General features: G+C 40.3%; 1 protein-coding gene across 1 annotated transcript in view; it reads left to right on the top strand.

Annotated features, from left to right (window-relative positions):
* KALRN (kalirin RhoGEF kinase) overlaps positions 1 to 17,184 on the top strand; it is a 681,131-nt gene that overhangs the window by 362,457 nt on the left and 301,490 nt on the right. The window contains 5 exon segments of the mRNA XM_006154563.3: positions 4,655 to 4,846; positions 8,549 to 8,698; positions 11,406 to 11,520; positions 16,107 to 16,222; positions 16,720 to 16,842. Coding sequence (XP_006154625.1) covers positions 4,655 to 4,846; positions 8,549 to 8,698; positions 11,406 to 11,520; positions 16,107 to 16,222; positions 16,720 to 16,842 — 696 coding nt within the window.

Below are 17,184 nucleotides of genomic sequence, written 5' to 3'. Positions count from 1 at the left end.
AAAGAGTGGGTAAATGTGTGCACAGTGCTGTCACGAAGACTGAGTTCTACATGACTGCACATGCACTGTGTGGTCCTTTATGTTACATGCTGTTGCAGCCTTTCAGAATAGAAGCTCATTCAGCATCAGCATCTTTTAATCAATGTGTGTTTCCATATGGTTACACCTTGATCAGATATTCTTGGAATTGTTGTTGAGATATAAGTAACTCAGAGATTTGGCCTATGTTTATAGTCAAGAAAGCATAGCAGAACGGAGAGGATTTCCAGAAGATCTTGGGGATGGAAGGTAGGCACAGTCTGCAACACAGCTAGAATAGCAGAGCCAAGTTCCAACATACGCTCCTTCTCCAGGTAGTCAGTACTCCTCTCTAAATGTGTCAGTTTGTACCAGGTTCTGCATTTGAGAAAATACGCCATGGAATAGTTAAGCAATTTGAAAAGGAGTGTAAGTGGGCTGGATTATCTTAGTCCATTTAGCCAGCATTACTGAAGGCCTTTACAATGATTGCTTGTTGAAAGGGGAGAATAATCTGACTGCTTGGCCCCTAAGAAAGTACCCTATATTCCATGAGGGAGACTAAAATAGTTATTGATAGGAAGATCATGTAAGTTTTTGTTTGAACCAAGACACATTTAAGAGTGAAAGAGGGATTTATTAATAACTAAGAGTAATAGGCATATACTGTAACTAGTATGAGCAAATCAGGATATCTTTTAACTCTAGCTTGTGTGCCCTCATTAGATTAAAGGTTGTAGTCTTCTTAAGGAAGACTACAATTTTTACCTGAAATAAGCTGAAAGTAAAATATCCTCAGAACAGAGCCATTCAGAACAGAGAGCCGTACACAGTGCCTTGAAGAAGCATAGCTTTGTCAAGCAAACCTAGGCTGTTGGAAAAGTCATGATATATTTTTTTCTATGCAAAAATGCATCTTGACTTTTCTGACAACCCAATAGATTGTTATGTTAGTACCCAAGTGGGTGATGTGTCTTCAGGAACAATGAACTTCACAGAGACAAAGTCAGTTTTAAAATTCATTTTTATTTGAAATCCTCTTATGCACTTTAAGCATATGAATTATGCCAGAAAAAGTAGTTAAAACTGAATAATAAATTCAGTTGATTCAGTTTAACTTTCTTTTGTGTACTCCTACTAAATATTAATGTTCTTGATAATCCATGTCTTAAAGATAAAGTACTCAATAGGATTAGATAATGGGGAGTAGAAATAAATGCAAAGTAATGACTTAAGCTTAGCAAAGCAAAGATTATGTCACATGGATAAGACTTTATCATTTAGGAAATTAAAGGGGGAAGGAGCGCCCAAGACTAATAGATAATAATGAGTTTTAGAATAAGGTAGAGAATTTATTACATAGCATAAATTATAGAAAAATCAAGACTATGCCTCCACTCTCAGAGAAAAAGACATAAGAGCAGATTTATGATGACACTTGCATGCTGGTTTCATATATTGAAGAGAGGCTAGGTAATTATCATAATCACTAATGTTCACTTGGTAAACCTTTCCTGCACAGTACTATAAATAGTGTTCTGATTTCTAGATATAAGATGATATAGTGTGATACAGTAAAAAAGACCATAGATTTGGGAATAGTATTATTTGTGGTTTTGTCATTTTGTTGGTTCTATGTTTTGGAGCAAGTCACTTAACCAATTGAGCCTCAGTTTCTTAATTCATGCAATGGAAATAACCACCTTGTAGTAGCATTGGGAGAACTAGAAAATATATACACAGGCAGAGTGACCAGCACAGAGTGTACCCTTGGATAAATGACAGCTATTTAAGTGATTTTTTGTTTCTAACTGTCCTTGCCTGCAGAGTTTCACAGACTAAGGAAGGAAAGTCAGCTGAGTGCTACAGTACATGAGTGACAGTAGTTCAGAAGGGGATTGTTCCCAGTGAGTCTCGGGCTTTCTGAAAAGGACTCATTGAAAGAAGGTAGACTTGAGCAGACTCTCAAAGATAGGGAGAGACTCTGGAGTATTCATTAGGTAGGAAGAATGAAGGTAGCAAAAGTAAGAAAGTACATGGTGTGTTTTGAAAGGGTTTTTGCAAGGAAGTAGTAGGTGAGAAAGTTACAACAGTATTTTGGGAACACATTGTGAGGGGCTTTTAATGACTGTCTATAAAGTTTGGACTTAACTTCATAGCACCAACGGAAGTGGCAAATTGCTATAAGGAAACTTTTAAAAAGAATTTAGTTTTAGCTGTGGAATATAAGACAGTGTCTGGGAGGAAGGCGCAGGCTCTGATAGGTCAGTACAGTCCTCCCCACTCACTGGTGAAGGCCCCTCCTCTCTCCAGGAAGATCATGAGAGCGTGTCTTTGTAGCAGGCTAACTTGGGCAGACACGGATCTTCTGAATCGGTGCTGCTCACTGGGCTGAGAGGCAGGCAGGCAGTGTACCCTTCCATCTGAAGACAGAGAGGAGGGCCAGACACTAGGCAAGCGATGTAGATTGCAGGGTTATCACAAAGAGGACATAAGAGAAGCCAAAGGGGATAAATGAGAAGTCTGCAGAAGTGAACAAAAACAAGAAATAACTCTGATACTTCTACAATTAGGAGATAGAAAATGATACCAATAAGTAAAACAGAAAGAACACCAGGGATTTGCAGTGGATCATTCTGCTTATTAGTTTTCTTTCTCTAGGTGTGCTGAGTAATTAGAAACCTGAACGTTGATAAGGTCACCTGGATTGAGAGCCTCCACCCAATGGAAAGGGAAAGGAATGGAGAAGTGTATTTTGCTAGAGGAGGTCACACTAACACAGCTAATCCTGCATGTGGACTCAGGAAAGAGCAGAGAGAAGCAGAAATGTGGTTGATAGGCTGGGGAAATACAAACAGGACTGTGTAGACTGGGATGAGGGCAGAGGGCAAACATGATGGGAATTGGGTAGGAACTGGTAAAAATGAGGGAAGTAATATTCAGACATGGGAATAAGCAATGGATTAGCTCTTACGAACCATCTCAGCACTGCTGTCCAAGAAGAAAGGCAGAAATTAAGTCTGGAGAAAGTTTCTAAACTTCTGCCTGTCCGTTTTCACTGCTAGCTGAGCTATCCTTTCCTACAAGCACAAAAGCCAGGTTGGTGGTACTGCACCTGCAGGCTGGAATGAGGCCAGCCACCTAGTCTCCTGCCTCCTATAGTTGATATCAATTCAGAGAATGCAAAGTACGCTTAGCCTGTATCAGAAAGCATTAAGGAAATAAACTCCTCGGATGTATTCATACTAATTTCTTTAATATATTATCTTCTTTATCCATATTTTAAGATTATTTGGTAATGAGAATAAACTCCTGAAGAATACAGCTGTTTTTATAATATTTTGTCAGACACCTATCTCTCATATAGCTCACATAAACAATTATGTAGATGCCAATACTATAGTCATTTGGTATATGCTATTTAATCACTTACATAAATAAAAAATGATAAATGTACATTTATGTTTGTAATACTAAATTCTGATTGGGTTTAAGTAAATTATCTATTATTGGAAATTTAAAAAAAGGAAAATAAAAAGGAAAGGAGAGGCTAGAATTGCTTGCCTGAGAGACCATTTCTTGATCAGAGGGTCAGGACTTTCAGCTCCACCCCCACCTCCAAGGAAGAGCACTGGAGACTGAGCCAGTCACACCAGTGGCCAGCGACTTAATCATGCCCACAGAATAGAGCTCCTTAGATAAAACTCTCAAACCACAGGGTTTGGTGAGCTGTGGGGTTGGTGAACATGTGAGGACCCTGGAGGGTGGCACCCAGGGAGTGCAGGGAAGTTCTGTGCTCCCTCCCCCATACGTTGCCCTACACTTCTCTTCCCTTTGGCTCTTTCTTTATAATAAACTGTTAAACATAAAAATAAGTAAATAAATAAACTGCATATGTAAAATCTCTTACTGTAAATGTTGTGGGGATTATGTGTTGAACCAGATTATGAGTAAGGAATGATGTAAGAGGTTACTTTTTAGCATTATTATCCTACCAAATTTATTCCTTCTTCTGAAATCTTTTTCAACTAATTATCAATGTTAAAATGATTGCACTGTTACCTGAGATTTGTATTATATGCAGTTTTCTTAAAATATGTTTACTTGGTCCGTAAAATGGGACTATAGCAATAACCTCTTTTGAAAACTTAATGATGAACTATTTTATGGTTAGATATGAAAAGGCAATTTAACTAATTTTTGAACTAATTAAGTGAAAAGTTATACGTAACTCCAGTCTTTCTACCGGAGAAACTGAAATGTCCTTAAAATCCAGAGTGATGCCAATATTAGGTTGTTGGGAAAGTTATAATGGATTTTTCTGTTTTTCTATACAAAAATGCATTATGACTTTCCAGACAACCCTATAGAAATAAAGGAATAAGGCAGGAGTTAGGATCCTGAAAGATTAGTTAGTAAAAATGTATGATGTTCTTTTTTTTAAGATGTGCTTTTACAACAATAATGTATTAATCATCATGACAAAATGGATCAGTCATTTAAAGCTCTTTAACTTTTCTGCATCTTTCCACTCACGCCTCACTCCACCCCCTCCCATACCACACCTGGGTTGTTCCCACGGACCTCTCTCTCCTCCCCTCGTGCCCAGTCCCTCTTTCATGCCACTTCCTTGCAGAAGACGCACCAGAGCGCCCTGCAGGTACAGCAGAAAGCTGAGGCACTGCTCCAAGCTGGCCACTATGATGCCGATGCCATCCGGGACTGTGCTGAGAAGGTGGCCCTCCACTGGCAGCAGCTCATGCTGAAAATGGAAGACCGGCTAAAACTAGTCAATGCCTCTGTGGCCTTTTATAAAACTTCTGAACAGGTGAGAGAAAGGGCTGTGGGACGTGTGGGGCTGCAGTTGACAGACAGCTATTTCTTGCTTCCCTCTGCAAATCTGCAGTACCCTCTTCAGCAAGAAGTCAGTCCTCTCAGTATTGAACTTTGAGAGTAGAAGAATGATTTGTGGAAATACTACAGTTGGTTTCCCTCTTATCCTTCCCATTAGAGTCATGGACCACATGATTTGTTTTCCATGCATTTCACAAGCTCATCAGATCTTATACGGAGGTGTTGTAATAGAAATTGGGCATATGTGGAATTCTAAATTTAAGTAGTGTATCAGTCAGCTATTTCCAAAATAATGCTGTATAACAAAGTACCCCAGAACTCAATGGTATAAAGCAATGAGTTAGGTTAGTTTTGTTTTGTTTTGTAATTTTATTTTTCACTTGAGTTTCTGGATTCAGTTTATCTCAGCTCAGCTAGGTAGAACTAGGTTCCAAGCTACAGAATGGGTATAAATTTTCTCCCATGCCTTTCCTCGACTAATACTTGAGGGGCATTTTGTAGCAAAAGGCAGAAGTGCAGGAGCCCAAAATATACTGTGAAAGAACATCTCAAGTCTTTGCTTGTGTTACATTTTCTAATATCCCACTGGTCAAAACAAGTGAACAGCAATGAGGCAGCAATGCCTTCTATGAAGACTGGAGAGGAGAACAAATGTTTGCTAAAAAAATCACCTAACCTACCACAACTAGCATTATGTACTACTTGAAAAACATATGGCTTTCTCATTTATGGGGTTCCCAGTCTAATGGAGGAAACAGCTCTCTCCCCCCTCCATCTTTCCTTCCTCCCTCCCTCCCTCCCTTCATTACATGTAATTTATAAATTAGACACAGTAAGAGATCAACAGCAATACCTACTAATAAAATAGAACGGTTTTAACAATATCCTATAATTACAAGTTATTTGAATGTGGTCTTCCCCTACCCCTTTCTTCTAAATTCCAAACTGTGGTTAGCTGTGGGTGAAACCACAGATAAGCTACCATGTGTTACCATTACATCTATATAGCAGTATGTACAAGAACTGTGTGTTCCAAGAGAATTTATTAAATTATTTGGGTGTTGTTAAGGAATTATTTTCATGAAATACAGGCTTAAAGCAAAAATTCATCATAAAATAATTTCCTCACTTGAATTGCTCAGTAGTAGAAATAGGTCAGAGAAACGTTCCCCTCTGCTGACTTACATGGACCGTGAGAAAGTCTGCCTTGGAACAAATGTAACATGCCCATTAGAGGTCCCTGCAACTGGCACAAGAGTCCTCACACCTTCTCTCAGTGCTTCTTTCTGTCGTTTCAGAGAGATAATGGCTTTGATGGCCACAGAATGGGAGCAATAAACTAAGATGGCAAGGACTTTCCCCAGTTGATCTATAGATTCAAAACAACCCCAATAAAATCCCAGCAAGATTTTCCATAGAAATTGATAGGCTGATTCTAATATTTTTTAATATCAAAATAAAATACAAATGCAAAGAATGCAAATCCAAAGAATCTAGAATAGCCAAAACAGTCCTGAAAAGGAAGAACAAAGTTGGAGGAGTTAACTACCTGATTTTTAAAGACTTACTGTAAAGACAGAATGTTGATATAAGAATGACACAATGGAACAGAATAAAGGTTGCATTTTAGACCCACATATATATGGTCAGTTAATTTTTGACAAAGCTGTTTAATGAGCAAATGAAAGTCTTTTCAAAAAAGGTGCTGAATGACAGAATATCTATATAGGAAAAAAAATGAAGCTGAATCCCTGTCTAATGTTATATACAAGTTTAAATTGGGGGTGGATCAAGGTGGTACAGAAGACAGAGCATTGAATTAAGGGTCAGGAAATTTGATCCAGATCTGATCTTGCAAAGGGTTGACATCTCTGGATTTTTGTTTCTTCCTCTGTTAAGTAAAAGGATTTCTATTTAATAATCCTTTCATTTTTTCCTGATTCCAAAATTGATTGACTCTAAGTCTGGCCCTATCCTAGGGTAAACTTCAAGTACTCTTTTCTTAGTTTTAGCATGTTGGGGCCAGCAGGTGGTGTAGTGGTTAAGGTGCTGGACTCCCACATGGCTGACCATGGTACAAGTCCTGGACCTGACAGCTTGACACTCTGGGTGTATGTGCATAAATGCCCAAAATCCCAGGGGGAGAATGGAAGAGAAAGGATTGCAGTATGGCCATCTTCCCTCAGGGGTGATTTCATCCTTTCTGTCTCTCTGTCTCTCTCTGTCTTTTTGGTGAGTGCACACATCCTATACCAAAAATCTCTCTCTACAAAAGTTTTTTTTTTAAGTTTTTGCATGTTCGTAATGTGCTCTATCTCAATTCATGAGGCTGCCTGCACATTTTCATGCCTTACATAAAGAGAGGTATGATGTTAGAGAACAGGACTGGAGAAGTCACCTAGAGTTTAGGGACAAACTTTCTTAAGATACAAGAAGCATGTCTGACGGTGTTCTATATAAGACGCCTTTCAGCTCATCATAACTCAATTTACTTTCTACACAAAGACACACATCCTTCATCAAAGCGTATGACTTCTGAGGCCAAGGAGAGTTATAGGGGCCTTCCCCTGCTGCCATATCTAAGCAAGTAATCAGTCCATCAGAGAAAGAGAGTACAAGTTTCTATTTTCTGCATCTTCCACCTAGGCCCTGATACTAGGCTGCTTTGGGTCTCCTATAGGACCCTACTAATTTTCCCCCCAGACCTCCTTCAAAATTATTGTGCTCTCTTCTGAGTCCACTTACATGGTCAATCAGCATAGCCTCTCAAAATTTTTAGAAAAGAACACCTTCTTAACTATCTTTTAGGTTAACCCCAACTTGTTATTCCTGTGAAGAAGATGTGCATTTTGTAATAGTGGGCAAGATGTTATTGTCTTATGATAGGTCTTTGAGACTTTTTTTTTTTTCAGGATAAGGGAAAGATGACATTCATTTATGGCCCATAAGACACACAACATTACCTCTGCTTGATACTACTTCCTATGGGACAACTATAGATGGTTAGGCAAGTCACGTATCTCCTCCAGACCTCATTTCCTGTTCTACATGATTCACAGAGTTATCATGAATCTATAACAATATATGTGTACATAAAATACTTTGAACCAGGGCCAGCAGATGGCATAAAAGTTACATTGTTGAACTCCCATGTAGTCGACCACAGTTCAAGTCTCCAACCCAGTGGCTTAAAACTCAAGCTGGGTGCATGTTCATACATGCCCAAAATCCCTAGAGGAGAATGAAAGTGATTTCATTCCCTGGAAGTGATTTCTCACTTTGTCTTTCTGTCTCTCTAGCGAGCACAAGTGTCCTATAGCAAAAATCTCTCTCTAAAAAAAATCAAATTAAAATTAAAAAATACTTTGAAACCAAAAATGACTACTTTTTCCTTTCTTACTCTAGATGCTATTCCTATGTGATGTTATCAACCCCCATAGTTTTAGCCTTCAGCCATCCACTGTAAGAAGATGATTCTAAAATGTTTATCGGCAGTTGTAATCTATCCTTGGATCTTCAGACAGGATTCTCACCATCTCCTGAACTTCTCTTAGATGTCCCAAACTGAGCTTTCAGTGGCAAATATCATTTGTGTAGGGTTCTGTAGATTGATGGCTCTCCAAGAATACTTCCTGACTGATAAATTTACTGAGTCTTTTCCTCCATGCTGTATCAGGTGTGCAGTGTCCTGGAGAGTTTAGAGCAAGAATACCGGAGAGATGAGGACTGGTGTGGTGGACGAGATAAACTGGGGCCTGCTGCAGAGATTGACCACGTTATTCCACTCATCAGCAAACATCTGGAACAGAAGGAGGCCTTCCTTAAGGTCAGATCGTGCTGTCATGCAAGGGTTCAGACTCGAGCCTTATTTATTCATTTTTTCTCTCTGTCTCTTTCACACCCTGCTTCATATAGGCCTCCTATCTCCCTTTTTTCTCTAGCCTCTTACCTGAAGGGTGAGGAATTACAAAGTAAATGTTGGTAAAAGGTCAAAAGGCTAAATTTCAAATGTTTATTTCTCTTCTAGCAGTTTTTATATATTAGGTCATTGGGAAAGTTCTGACATATTTTTCTATGGAAAAATGCATCATAACTTTCTTAACAACCCAATAATTAGGAAATTAGGACACTATTGCCTAATTACTACTGCTACAATGTTCAAATATCCTAATACCTTGGATATTGTTAAATGAACAAAAAAAATACATGATTTCACTCAGTTGTTCAGTTTATAAAATTAGTTTTTGATTGGGAAATATAGGTGTCTATATAAAATGCTGTTAAAGTGGATCTTATATAAATGGATAATACAAAGTTTGGGACGAAAATTAAAGAAATAAATTTGGATGCCCTATTTACTTACCAATACAGCAGTTATCCATTACCAATAAAGTAATGCTGTTCATTCTGTATTAAGGTAGGAATCCCTTATTTGTGTTCTTTGATAGGACCCTGGATTTCTAGGGAGGAAGCACAGTGCTGTTCTGCACAGGTTTTGCATGAACTTTTAACAGCTGTGGGGTGTCCTGGCAAGCCCCCTTCCATGTGCCTTTCATCGTCTCTCTACAGAGTCTTCTGTGTTCAGGCTTATCTAAGGCTCCATTTGGTCTCACATTTTTTGCTTTCATGTTCTGCTTCCTCTTGGGTTTCTGAAAGTCCAAATGAGAATTTTTATACCCTGACATGTTGCCCTTGATTTTATTCAATTCTGTAATTAACTGCTTTTCTTTTATTAGGGATTTTCTCTACTTGACCACTTCTTTGAGTTTTGCTTTTGTTCTTGTATTCAGATGGCCTCTTGCTACCCTCCTATCTGGTATCTGCACCTATATTGGTCAGGACCCTTAGTGATCAGCTGTTAGTACTAAGGTTAAATAGACATTCTTCTGTACAGGACTTAAGATGATTTTAAAAGTCTTTCTTATTACAGGGGAACCAGCAGTTAGCGTAATGGCTATGTCGCTGGACTCCCACGTAGTCGACTGCGGTTCGTGTCCCGGACCCGGTGGCTTAAAACTCACGCTGGGCACGTGTGCGTGCGTGCCCAAGATCCCGAGAGGAGAATGGAGGAGAAGGGATTGCGGCGTGACCATCCCCCCTGGGGGGTGATTTCTCGCTTTCTGTCTCTATGTCTCTCTCTGTCTGTCTGGCGAGCGCACACGCCCTACAGTGAAAATCTCTCCAAAAAAAAAAAAGTCTTTCTTATTACAAAACAAACTCAAAACAATTTAAGTAGAGCATATTAAGGCTTTCAAATAGAAATATAAAGATACTTCATGAAACTAAAGGACATTTTTTGAAGAAGGAAAAACAAAACCTTAGACCAATGCTTTCCACATGTTCCTGAAACCCGAGTGAGAAGCTCCCTATCACTGTGGGAATTACATGTCTAGCAGATAGACTATCAAGCTCTCCATTTGTATGCATTAGTTAGTCCATGTTCGATTCCTTAGCCTTAGACCACCATCAAGCTGTCAAATTAATGATCCTCAGAACATATGGACCCGTCAGCGAGTTTTCACCAGAGATCCTAGAAGCCTTTATTGCTAATTTTTAAAATAATCAGAAAAATTATATAATTTTGTAATCACATATATTAATCATATAATTATATAATAACTTATACTTGTATGATTTGTAAGATCAGAGGGTAAATGTTAATGTTTTAAAATGCAACAATTTTGACTACAGATAATTTAATTCTGAAAATGATGAATTAAAAATTAGTATTACTTTTATAACCAGAAAGAAATCTTAAAGAAATCTAAAAATGATAATGGCTTAACTAAACCATAAGTGCTCTGTCAGTAGTACTAAATTCTAGATCTGAATTTCTTCCTGGCTCCTGCTCTTTCTAGGCATTAGTCTTGTCCATGGGCACATTATGGAGTATCTGACCTGTATCTTCTGCCACTCACAACTACCAAGAGTCTTAAAGGAGACAGTCCAATGGTTCTTATTTCTTTATGTAAATCGGTATCTCCTGAAAATGGGATGCTTTCGGTGTTATTTAGGTGAGGGGAACTTGATGGACAAATAAGTTTGAAAAATGTTGGCAATTTCCATTTGTATTTGGAATATATGATCAATAGGTCTGTTTACCACATTATTTGTTCAAGTCTAATCAACTAATTTTAAAGGGAGTTGATAGTCTCTGGGCTTACATGAGTCATAATGTAAGAGACATTCAGAAGAAACTGAGTCTGAGCATGAACATTAGTAATGTCAAATCAACATATAGGTAGTGAAGGGGTGGCTATTTGATTTTTATCTGTGATGGAAAGGAGAGAGACACAGGAAGTAATTCTTTACTTGACAAAAGAAAGACTCACAGGGGTGAGCCTCCTAAATCAGTATTGGAGTGTCCTTGAACCAGAAGTGACCTCCAGAGTTCTGCTATCTGGATTCTTCCAGAATCTTCATGACTTTCAAGTATTCAAGCCTCCTAAAAGTGGAAGGAGAGCACCCCTCCCCCAGTGTCCTGGACTCCATACTCCTGCTGGGGATAGGCTTCACACTTTTGTCTCTCTCAGGCCTGCACCCTGGCACGGCGGAATGCAGAGGTGTTTCTCAAGTACATCCACAGGAACAACGTCAGCATGCCCAGTGTCGCCAGCCACACTCGGGGACCTGAGCAGCAAGTGAAAGGTCAGTGAGCAACCAGCCAGCCATAACTCACTTCAGCGGCATGGCCTAGAGGCCAACCTCTCTGAATCATATGCTGCATACCTAATCTTCACACAATCTCAAATTTCCTGATTCTTCTGGAGAAGAAAAAGTATGATGTGGGATGGCATGGGCAGTGGTGATTCATGGTCAGTTTCTTCACATGCATCATGATTTGGAATGGAAAATAACGATAAGATATTTCCCAAGTTTTTTCTTTTTTTAAAGAATTATTTATTTGACTTAATTAATTAATTGATTAATTATTTGACCAGAAGGGATGGGGGAGGAGGCATTGAAAGCAAGCCACCAAGTCTGGGACTCACACTGTAGCCAGTCATGTGGGAGTCCAGTGCCCCTAACCAGTACACCACCTGCCGGTCCCATCCCCAGGCTTTTTCATTTATCTCAGATTCTAGGGCAGCACTGCCTAATGGAATTTTCGGAAATAATGAAATTGACCTATCTCTAAACTGTACAGTAGAGTACTTACTAGTCACACCTGGCTGTTGAACACTTGAAGTTTGACTAATGCAACTGAGGAACTAAATATTTACTGATATGTAATGTTAATCACAATAACTGCTTTTTGCTTGTTGGTTGGTTTTTGAGAGGTTTTTGCTATAGGGCGCATGTACTTTCCAGGAAGACAAGAGAGACAGAGAGACAGAAGGTGAGAAATCACCCCCCAGAGGGATAGCCACACTGCAATCCCTTCTCCTCCATTCTTCTCTTGGGATTTTGGGCACGCATGCACACATGCCCTGCATGAGTTTAAGCCACTGGATCCAGGACTTGAACTGCAGTGGACTACATGGGAGTCCAGCGACATAGCCATTATGCCAACTGCTGGTCCCAATCAATCACGGTAACTGTTAATAGCCACATGTGACTTGTGGGTAACATAACGCACAACACAAGTATCTTAGGGTACCTTACAGCCTGGAAATGAGACATGGACTGAGAATCGTAAAACCAAGTTTTGACCCTGGAGTTGTCACTTACTGCTCAAGCTTTTAAAATTTTAGTTTTCTTATTTAAAATCGAGAGAGGACATCTAGACTATTGCTACTCAATGTGGTTTCCAGACCACCAGCACTGATATCACCTGGAGCTTGTATGAAAGATAGAGAATTTCAGACTCTACCCAAACCTATTGAGGTTTACAAATCTGCATTTTGGCATTTCCCATCTATCCCACCAACCAGGTGATTTGTATGCACATAGAATTTAGGTAAGTACCATTCTAGGTAATGATTAATGTCTTTCTTAATTCTGCAAATATTCTTACTGGATAAAAACATGTATTACCTTTAAAATTATTTATTATTGGCCACACTGAACTTAAATTATTATCTGCAGAATTACTCTGACCATGCAGAAATTGGCCTTTGAATGGCTAAAAAGTTTAACACATGTCATCTTAACCAAGTAAAGAAACACAACCAAAGAGACTGGGGTTAGGGAGGGAACCTAAGCTCTCTTGCAATAGTGGAAGGTTTGGAGATGGTGGGGACAGAGTGGGGGTGCATGGACTGCTTTAGGAAGAGCTTCTGTCCCTTCTCAGAAGGCTTAAGAGTTGGGAAGATCAGCCTCTGAATTAAACATAGGAATCAAAGTTCCTAAAGAGAGGAGGGAATCTGAGTCTTTTCCAGAAGTGTCATCATTTGTGATGGATAGACCCAGGGGTGCCTGGCATTACATCAGCCTCTTTTCCCATCACATTTCAGAGCATATGTTCTGATTTCCAAAAGCAGGTGGCAGCTTGGGCGAGCCCAGCTGCCTGCCAAGAGACTGTACACCCATCTACAACTCTGGGTGCTGAAAAGTGGCAGACACCCAGACATCAGGAGGTAGAAGCCTGCATCTTCCTGGGGACAAGATCATCGCCCATATGAAATTTTTTTCTTTCTTTTTTTAAAATTTTTTAGAGAGAGATTTTTGCTATAGGGCATGTGTGCTCAACAGCAAGACAGGAAGCAAGAAATCACTCCCCAGAGGGAATGGCCATGCCACAATCCCTTCTCCTCTATTCTCCTCTTGGGATTTTGGGCATGCATGCACACGCACCTCGTGTATTTTTTAAGCCACTGGGTCTGGGATTTGAACCACAGTCGACTATTTGGGAATCCAGCAATGTAACCATTATGCCATCTGCTGGTCCTATCACATGTGAAGTTTTCAAGAAAGAGGGAAAATGAAGCCTGAAACTCATTAGGATTCTTGCTTGATTTGGGTGGATTCTCTGCATTGAGCAGAGCTCTGACTATGGACATAAAGACCAAAGGAAATAGGTTCTCACTTTGTTCTTGTCCAGTCAAAGCTCCCAACTAAATGGGGAACTATAATCCCTTCTATATCAGTTTCCTTTTCACTCACTACCTAGACCCAGTGTCACCTAGATTAGATTTTTGTTATGGTACAAACTATTGTTGCATAACAACCAAAAATTCATTAGTATAGACCTGTGAGCATTAATTGTTGAAGTGACTATGCATTGACTAGGGATCGGCTGTCTTGGATGGGCTCACCAGTGCAGGAGTGCTTCAGGCTGTGAGTTCTGGCTGACATGGTTCCATCACTACAGGTACTCTGCTCTACCTATATTCATTCTAAGACTTAGGTTGGAGGGAACGGCAGCTACCCAGAAGAACTTGCATGGTGATGCAGGGGTGCAAGAGGAAGGTCAAGTCCACAAGCTTATTTCCCTGCTTGTGTCATATCTGTTAACCTATTTGCTGAAGGAAGTCACTGGGCCAAGCTAGAGGTCAGTAAGGGACTGAAGAACTACGCTTTTCCTCTTCAGGAAGCAACTATAAAGTTACATGATAAAGACTAGATGAGAGGTGAATAATTGGAACCCATAAAACCTTTCAGAGTCTATCCTTAGACCCAAACATATAATATACTTTATATAAAAGCATATAAATCTTTTTAAAGTACGTAAAATCAGCAAACACTTCTAAGTATAAGCACTGATTGTAGTGCTTATAGGATGTGTCATTGGTGAAGCATAGTAACTTAGCTTTTTAACCCCTCTAAGCTAATCCGAATCACTAAGGACTCAGTTTCTGAAGCTGAATAAACCTGGCCTAAATCTGATCTCTACCCCTTCCTATCTGAATGATCTCGAGCAAGTTATCAATACTCTATGCCTCCGTTTCCTTATCTGTAAAATGGGGATGATAATGATATATGCATACACCATGAGGTATTGTGAAAATATTGGGTCATTGGAAAATGACCATGGCACATTTTTACATAGAAAAGCACAGAAAAATACATTATGACTTTTCTGATGACCCAATATGTACCTGTCACATAGTAAGTGCTTAATAAATATTAATTATTATATCATCACTAACGAGTACTTTATTAATATCTAATATAGTTAGCAGAAAACAGGAGGCAAATGAAATTCATTTGATTGCTTCAAGAATAAAACATTCTGTTTAAAACACTTAAGAAATATGTCTAGGGATCAGCAGTTAGCGTAATGGCTGTTGCTGAACTCCCATGTAGTCGACCGAGGTTTGGGTCCCAGACCCAGTGGCTTAAACTCACGCTGGGCGCATGTGCATGCGTGCCCAAGATCCCAAGAGGAGAATGGAAGAGAAGGGATTGCGGTGTGGCCATCCCCCCTGGGGATGATTTCTTACTTTCTGTCTCTCTGTCTGTCTCTGTCTTTCTGGTGAGCGCACGTGCCCTAACCTCTCCAAAAAATATATATATATATATAAATAGATAGATAGATAGATATGTCTATATAGCCAGCTACTCCTGGAATAACAGAGGAAGAGGGGCGGGAAATAACATGTGCTGAATCTCTACCATGACCCCTTGAGGGTCACATACTCAGTGTATACTCTCTAATTTAACATCATCAAAGGTCATTTGAGACTAACTTTCAGCTTTTCTTATGATAGGATCAAAACAGTGTGGGAGTTTGGACCTAAAGACAATATGTAGACATGATTCTGACATAGCACCTTTATGCCCACTGTTTAGAAGTATTTAAATCGAGTTCTGCTGTTAAAGTGCTGTGTACACAATCTCCTCAGCAGGGTTGAGGATGTGGCTCATGGTGCTGGTTACCCATTCAGATGCACCAGCCAACCACTTCACTGTTCATCTCCTGCCCCCTTCCCAGCAACTCCTCAAGAATGGCCAAGATCCCTGTTGAAGTCCATCTGTACTCTTTGGGCTTGTGGGGCCAATTGAGCTAATTGGTACCTATTTTAAGGACTGACACTTCTGACAATTTCTTACAACTGAGGACACACTTTGGTGTGAAGGGAACCAGGGTCACTGTAAGACAGTGGTGGCATATTCTTTCCCACTTGATTGATGGAGACTTCATCAACAGGTTCTCACCTTGGTCACCCCAATTCTGCTTCCTCTGGAAAATTCTCTCTGTCCCTAGCTTTTGCTCCCTTTCTTCCTATGCTGGATTAGTCCTACAAAGAGACTTGAAAGTCACACCTGAGCCACTGCCTGGGCCTTGGTGTTAATGCAGTTGATTTTCTGGAGCCTTCCTGTGACGAGTGCTCATTCTCTCTGTCCCATAGCCATCTTGAGTGAGCTCTTACAGAGGGAGAATCGCGTCCTGCACTTCTGGACCTTGAAGAAGCGGCGGTTAGACCAGTGCCAGCAATACGTGGTGTTTGAGCGCAGCGCTAAGCAGGTATGCCCAGAGTCTTCCCTGGCTTTGCCTCAGTTCTGGGGAGTATACAGAGGCCCAAGGGACCAATACACAGATAGCCCAGAGGCCATGGCAGCAGGCAGAACAGAGATGGGAGGTAGGGGTGAAGAGAGGAAAGAAAACAGGTGTCACTTGTCTATAATTCAGCATTTAGCAAGTACTTGACTTTGAATTTGGTACCAGGAGATGTGAGAAGATGCTAGGGTGCTCACCATGCCCCTGACTCATGGGTGATACTGAGTCTGCCTTGAAGAGTTCCCAAGTCTCCTAGAGAAGACCCCCACTTTGCAGGTGGGATGTTTCAAGTCAGGGGAAGGCCCATTCATAAAAGCATCTTCAGTGTCACATACTGACTGTTCATGGGCTGTGTTTCCTGTGTCCTTCATGTTGTCCCAGACCATAGACCTTCACTGAAGTATGACATGCTCTCCTACCGACGGTTTCCTTTTGAAGGACTGAGTGGGTCTTTCTTTACACAGGCGCTGGACTGGATCCAAGAAACAGGTGAATATTACCTCTCAACACATACCTCCACTGGAGAGACCGCTGAAGAGACTCAGGAACTGCTGAAAGAATATGGAGAATTCAGGGTGCCTGCCAAGGTAGGAAGCATTGCGATCAACCTCCCCAGTTCTATCCAGCGGTCCCCATCTGCCCAATTTCACATTACAGAAGAAGTAGGCAGAAATGCTTGGCCACAGTGGCCAGAGTGGGAAAGCATGTTAGGATTGTCTCCTTTGAAGCCTGAATAGCCAAAGAATTGTAGCTACTGGGTAGAGCAGCCATGTGTAGAAGTCATCTACCATAACTGTGCTTCCAAATTCTCACCTTCATGCCCCGGGTTCTAGAATTTCCTTTATTCTTTCAGACCAAATAAGGCAGATGGGTATACTCCTGCAAAAAAAAAAAAAAAAAAAACCACAACAACACCCAACAACAACAAT

The sequence above is a fragment of the Tupaia chinensis genome, unplaced genomic scaffold (genome assembly GCF_000334495.1).
Source record: "Tupaia chinensis unplaced genomic scaffold, TupChi_1.0 Scaffold000415_1, whole genome shotgun sequence".
NCBI classification, from domain to species: domain Eukaryota; kingdom Metazoa; phylum Chordata; class Mammalia; order Scandentia; family Tupaiidae; genus Tupaia; species Tupaia belangeri.
Note: the sequence above shows the minus strand (reverse complement) of the source record. Positions and strands in the feature narration are given on the sequence as shown.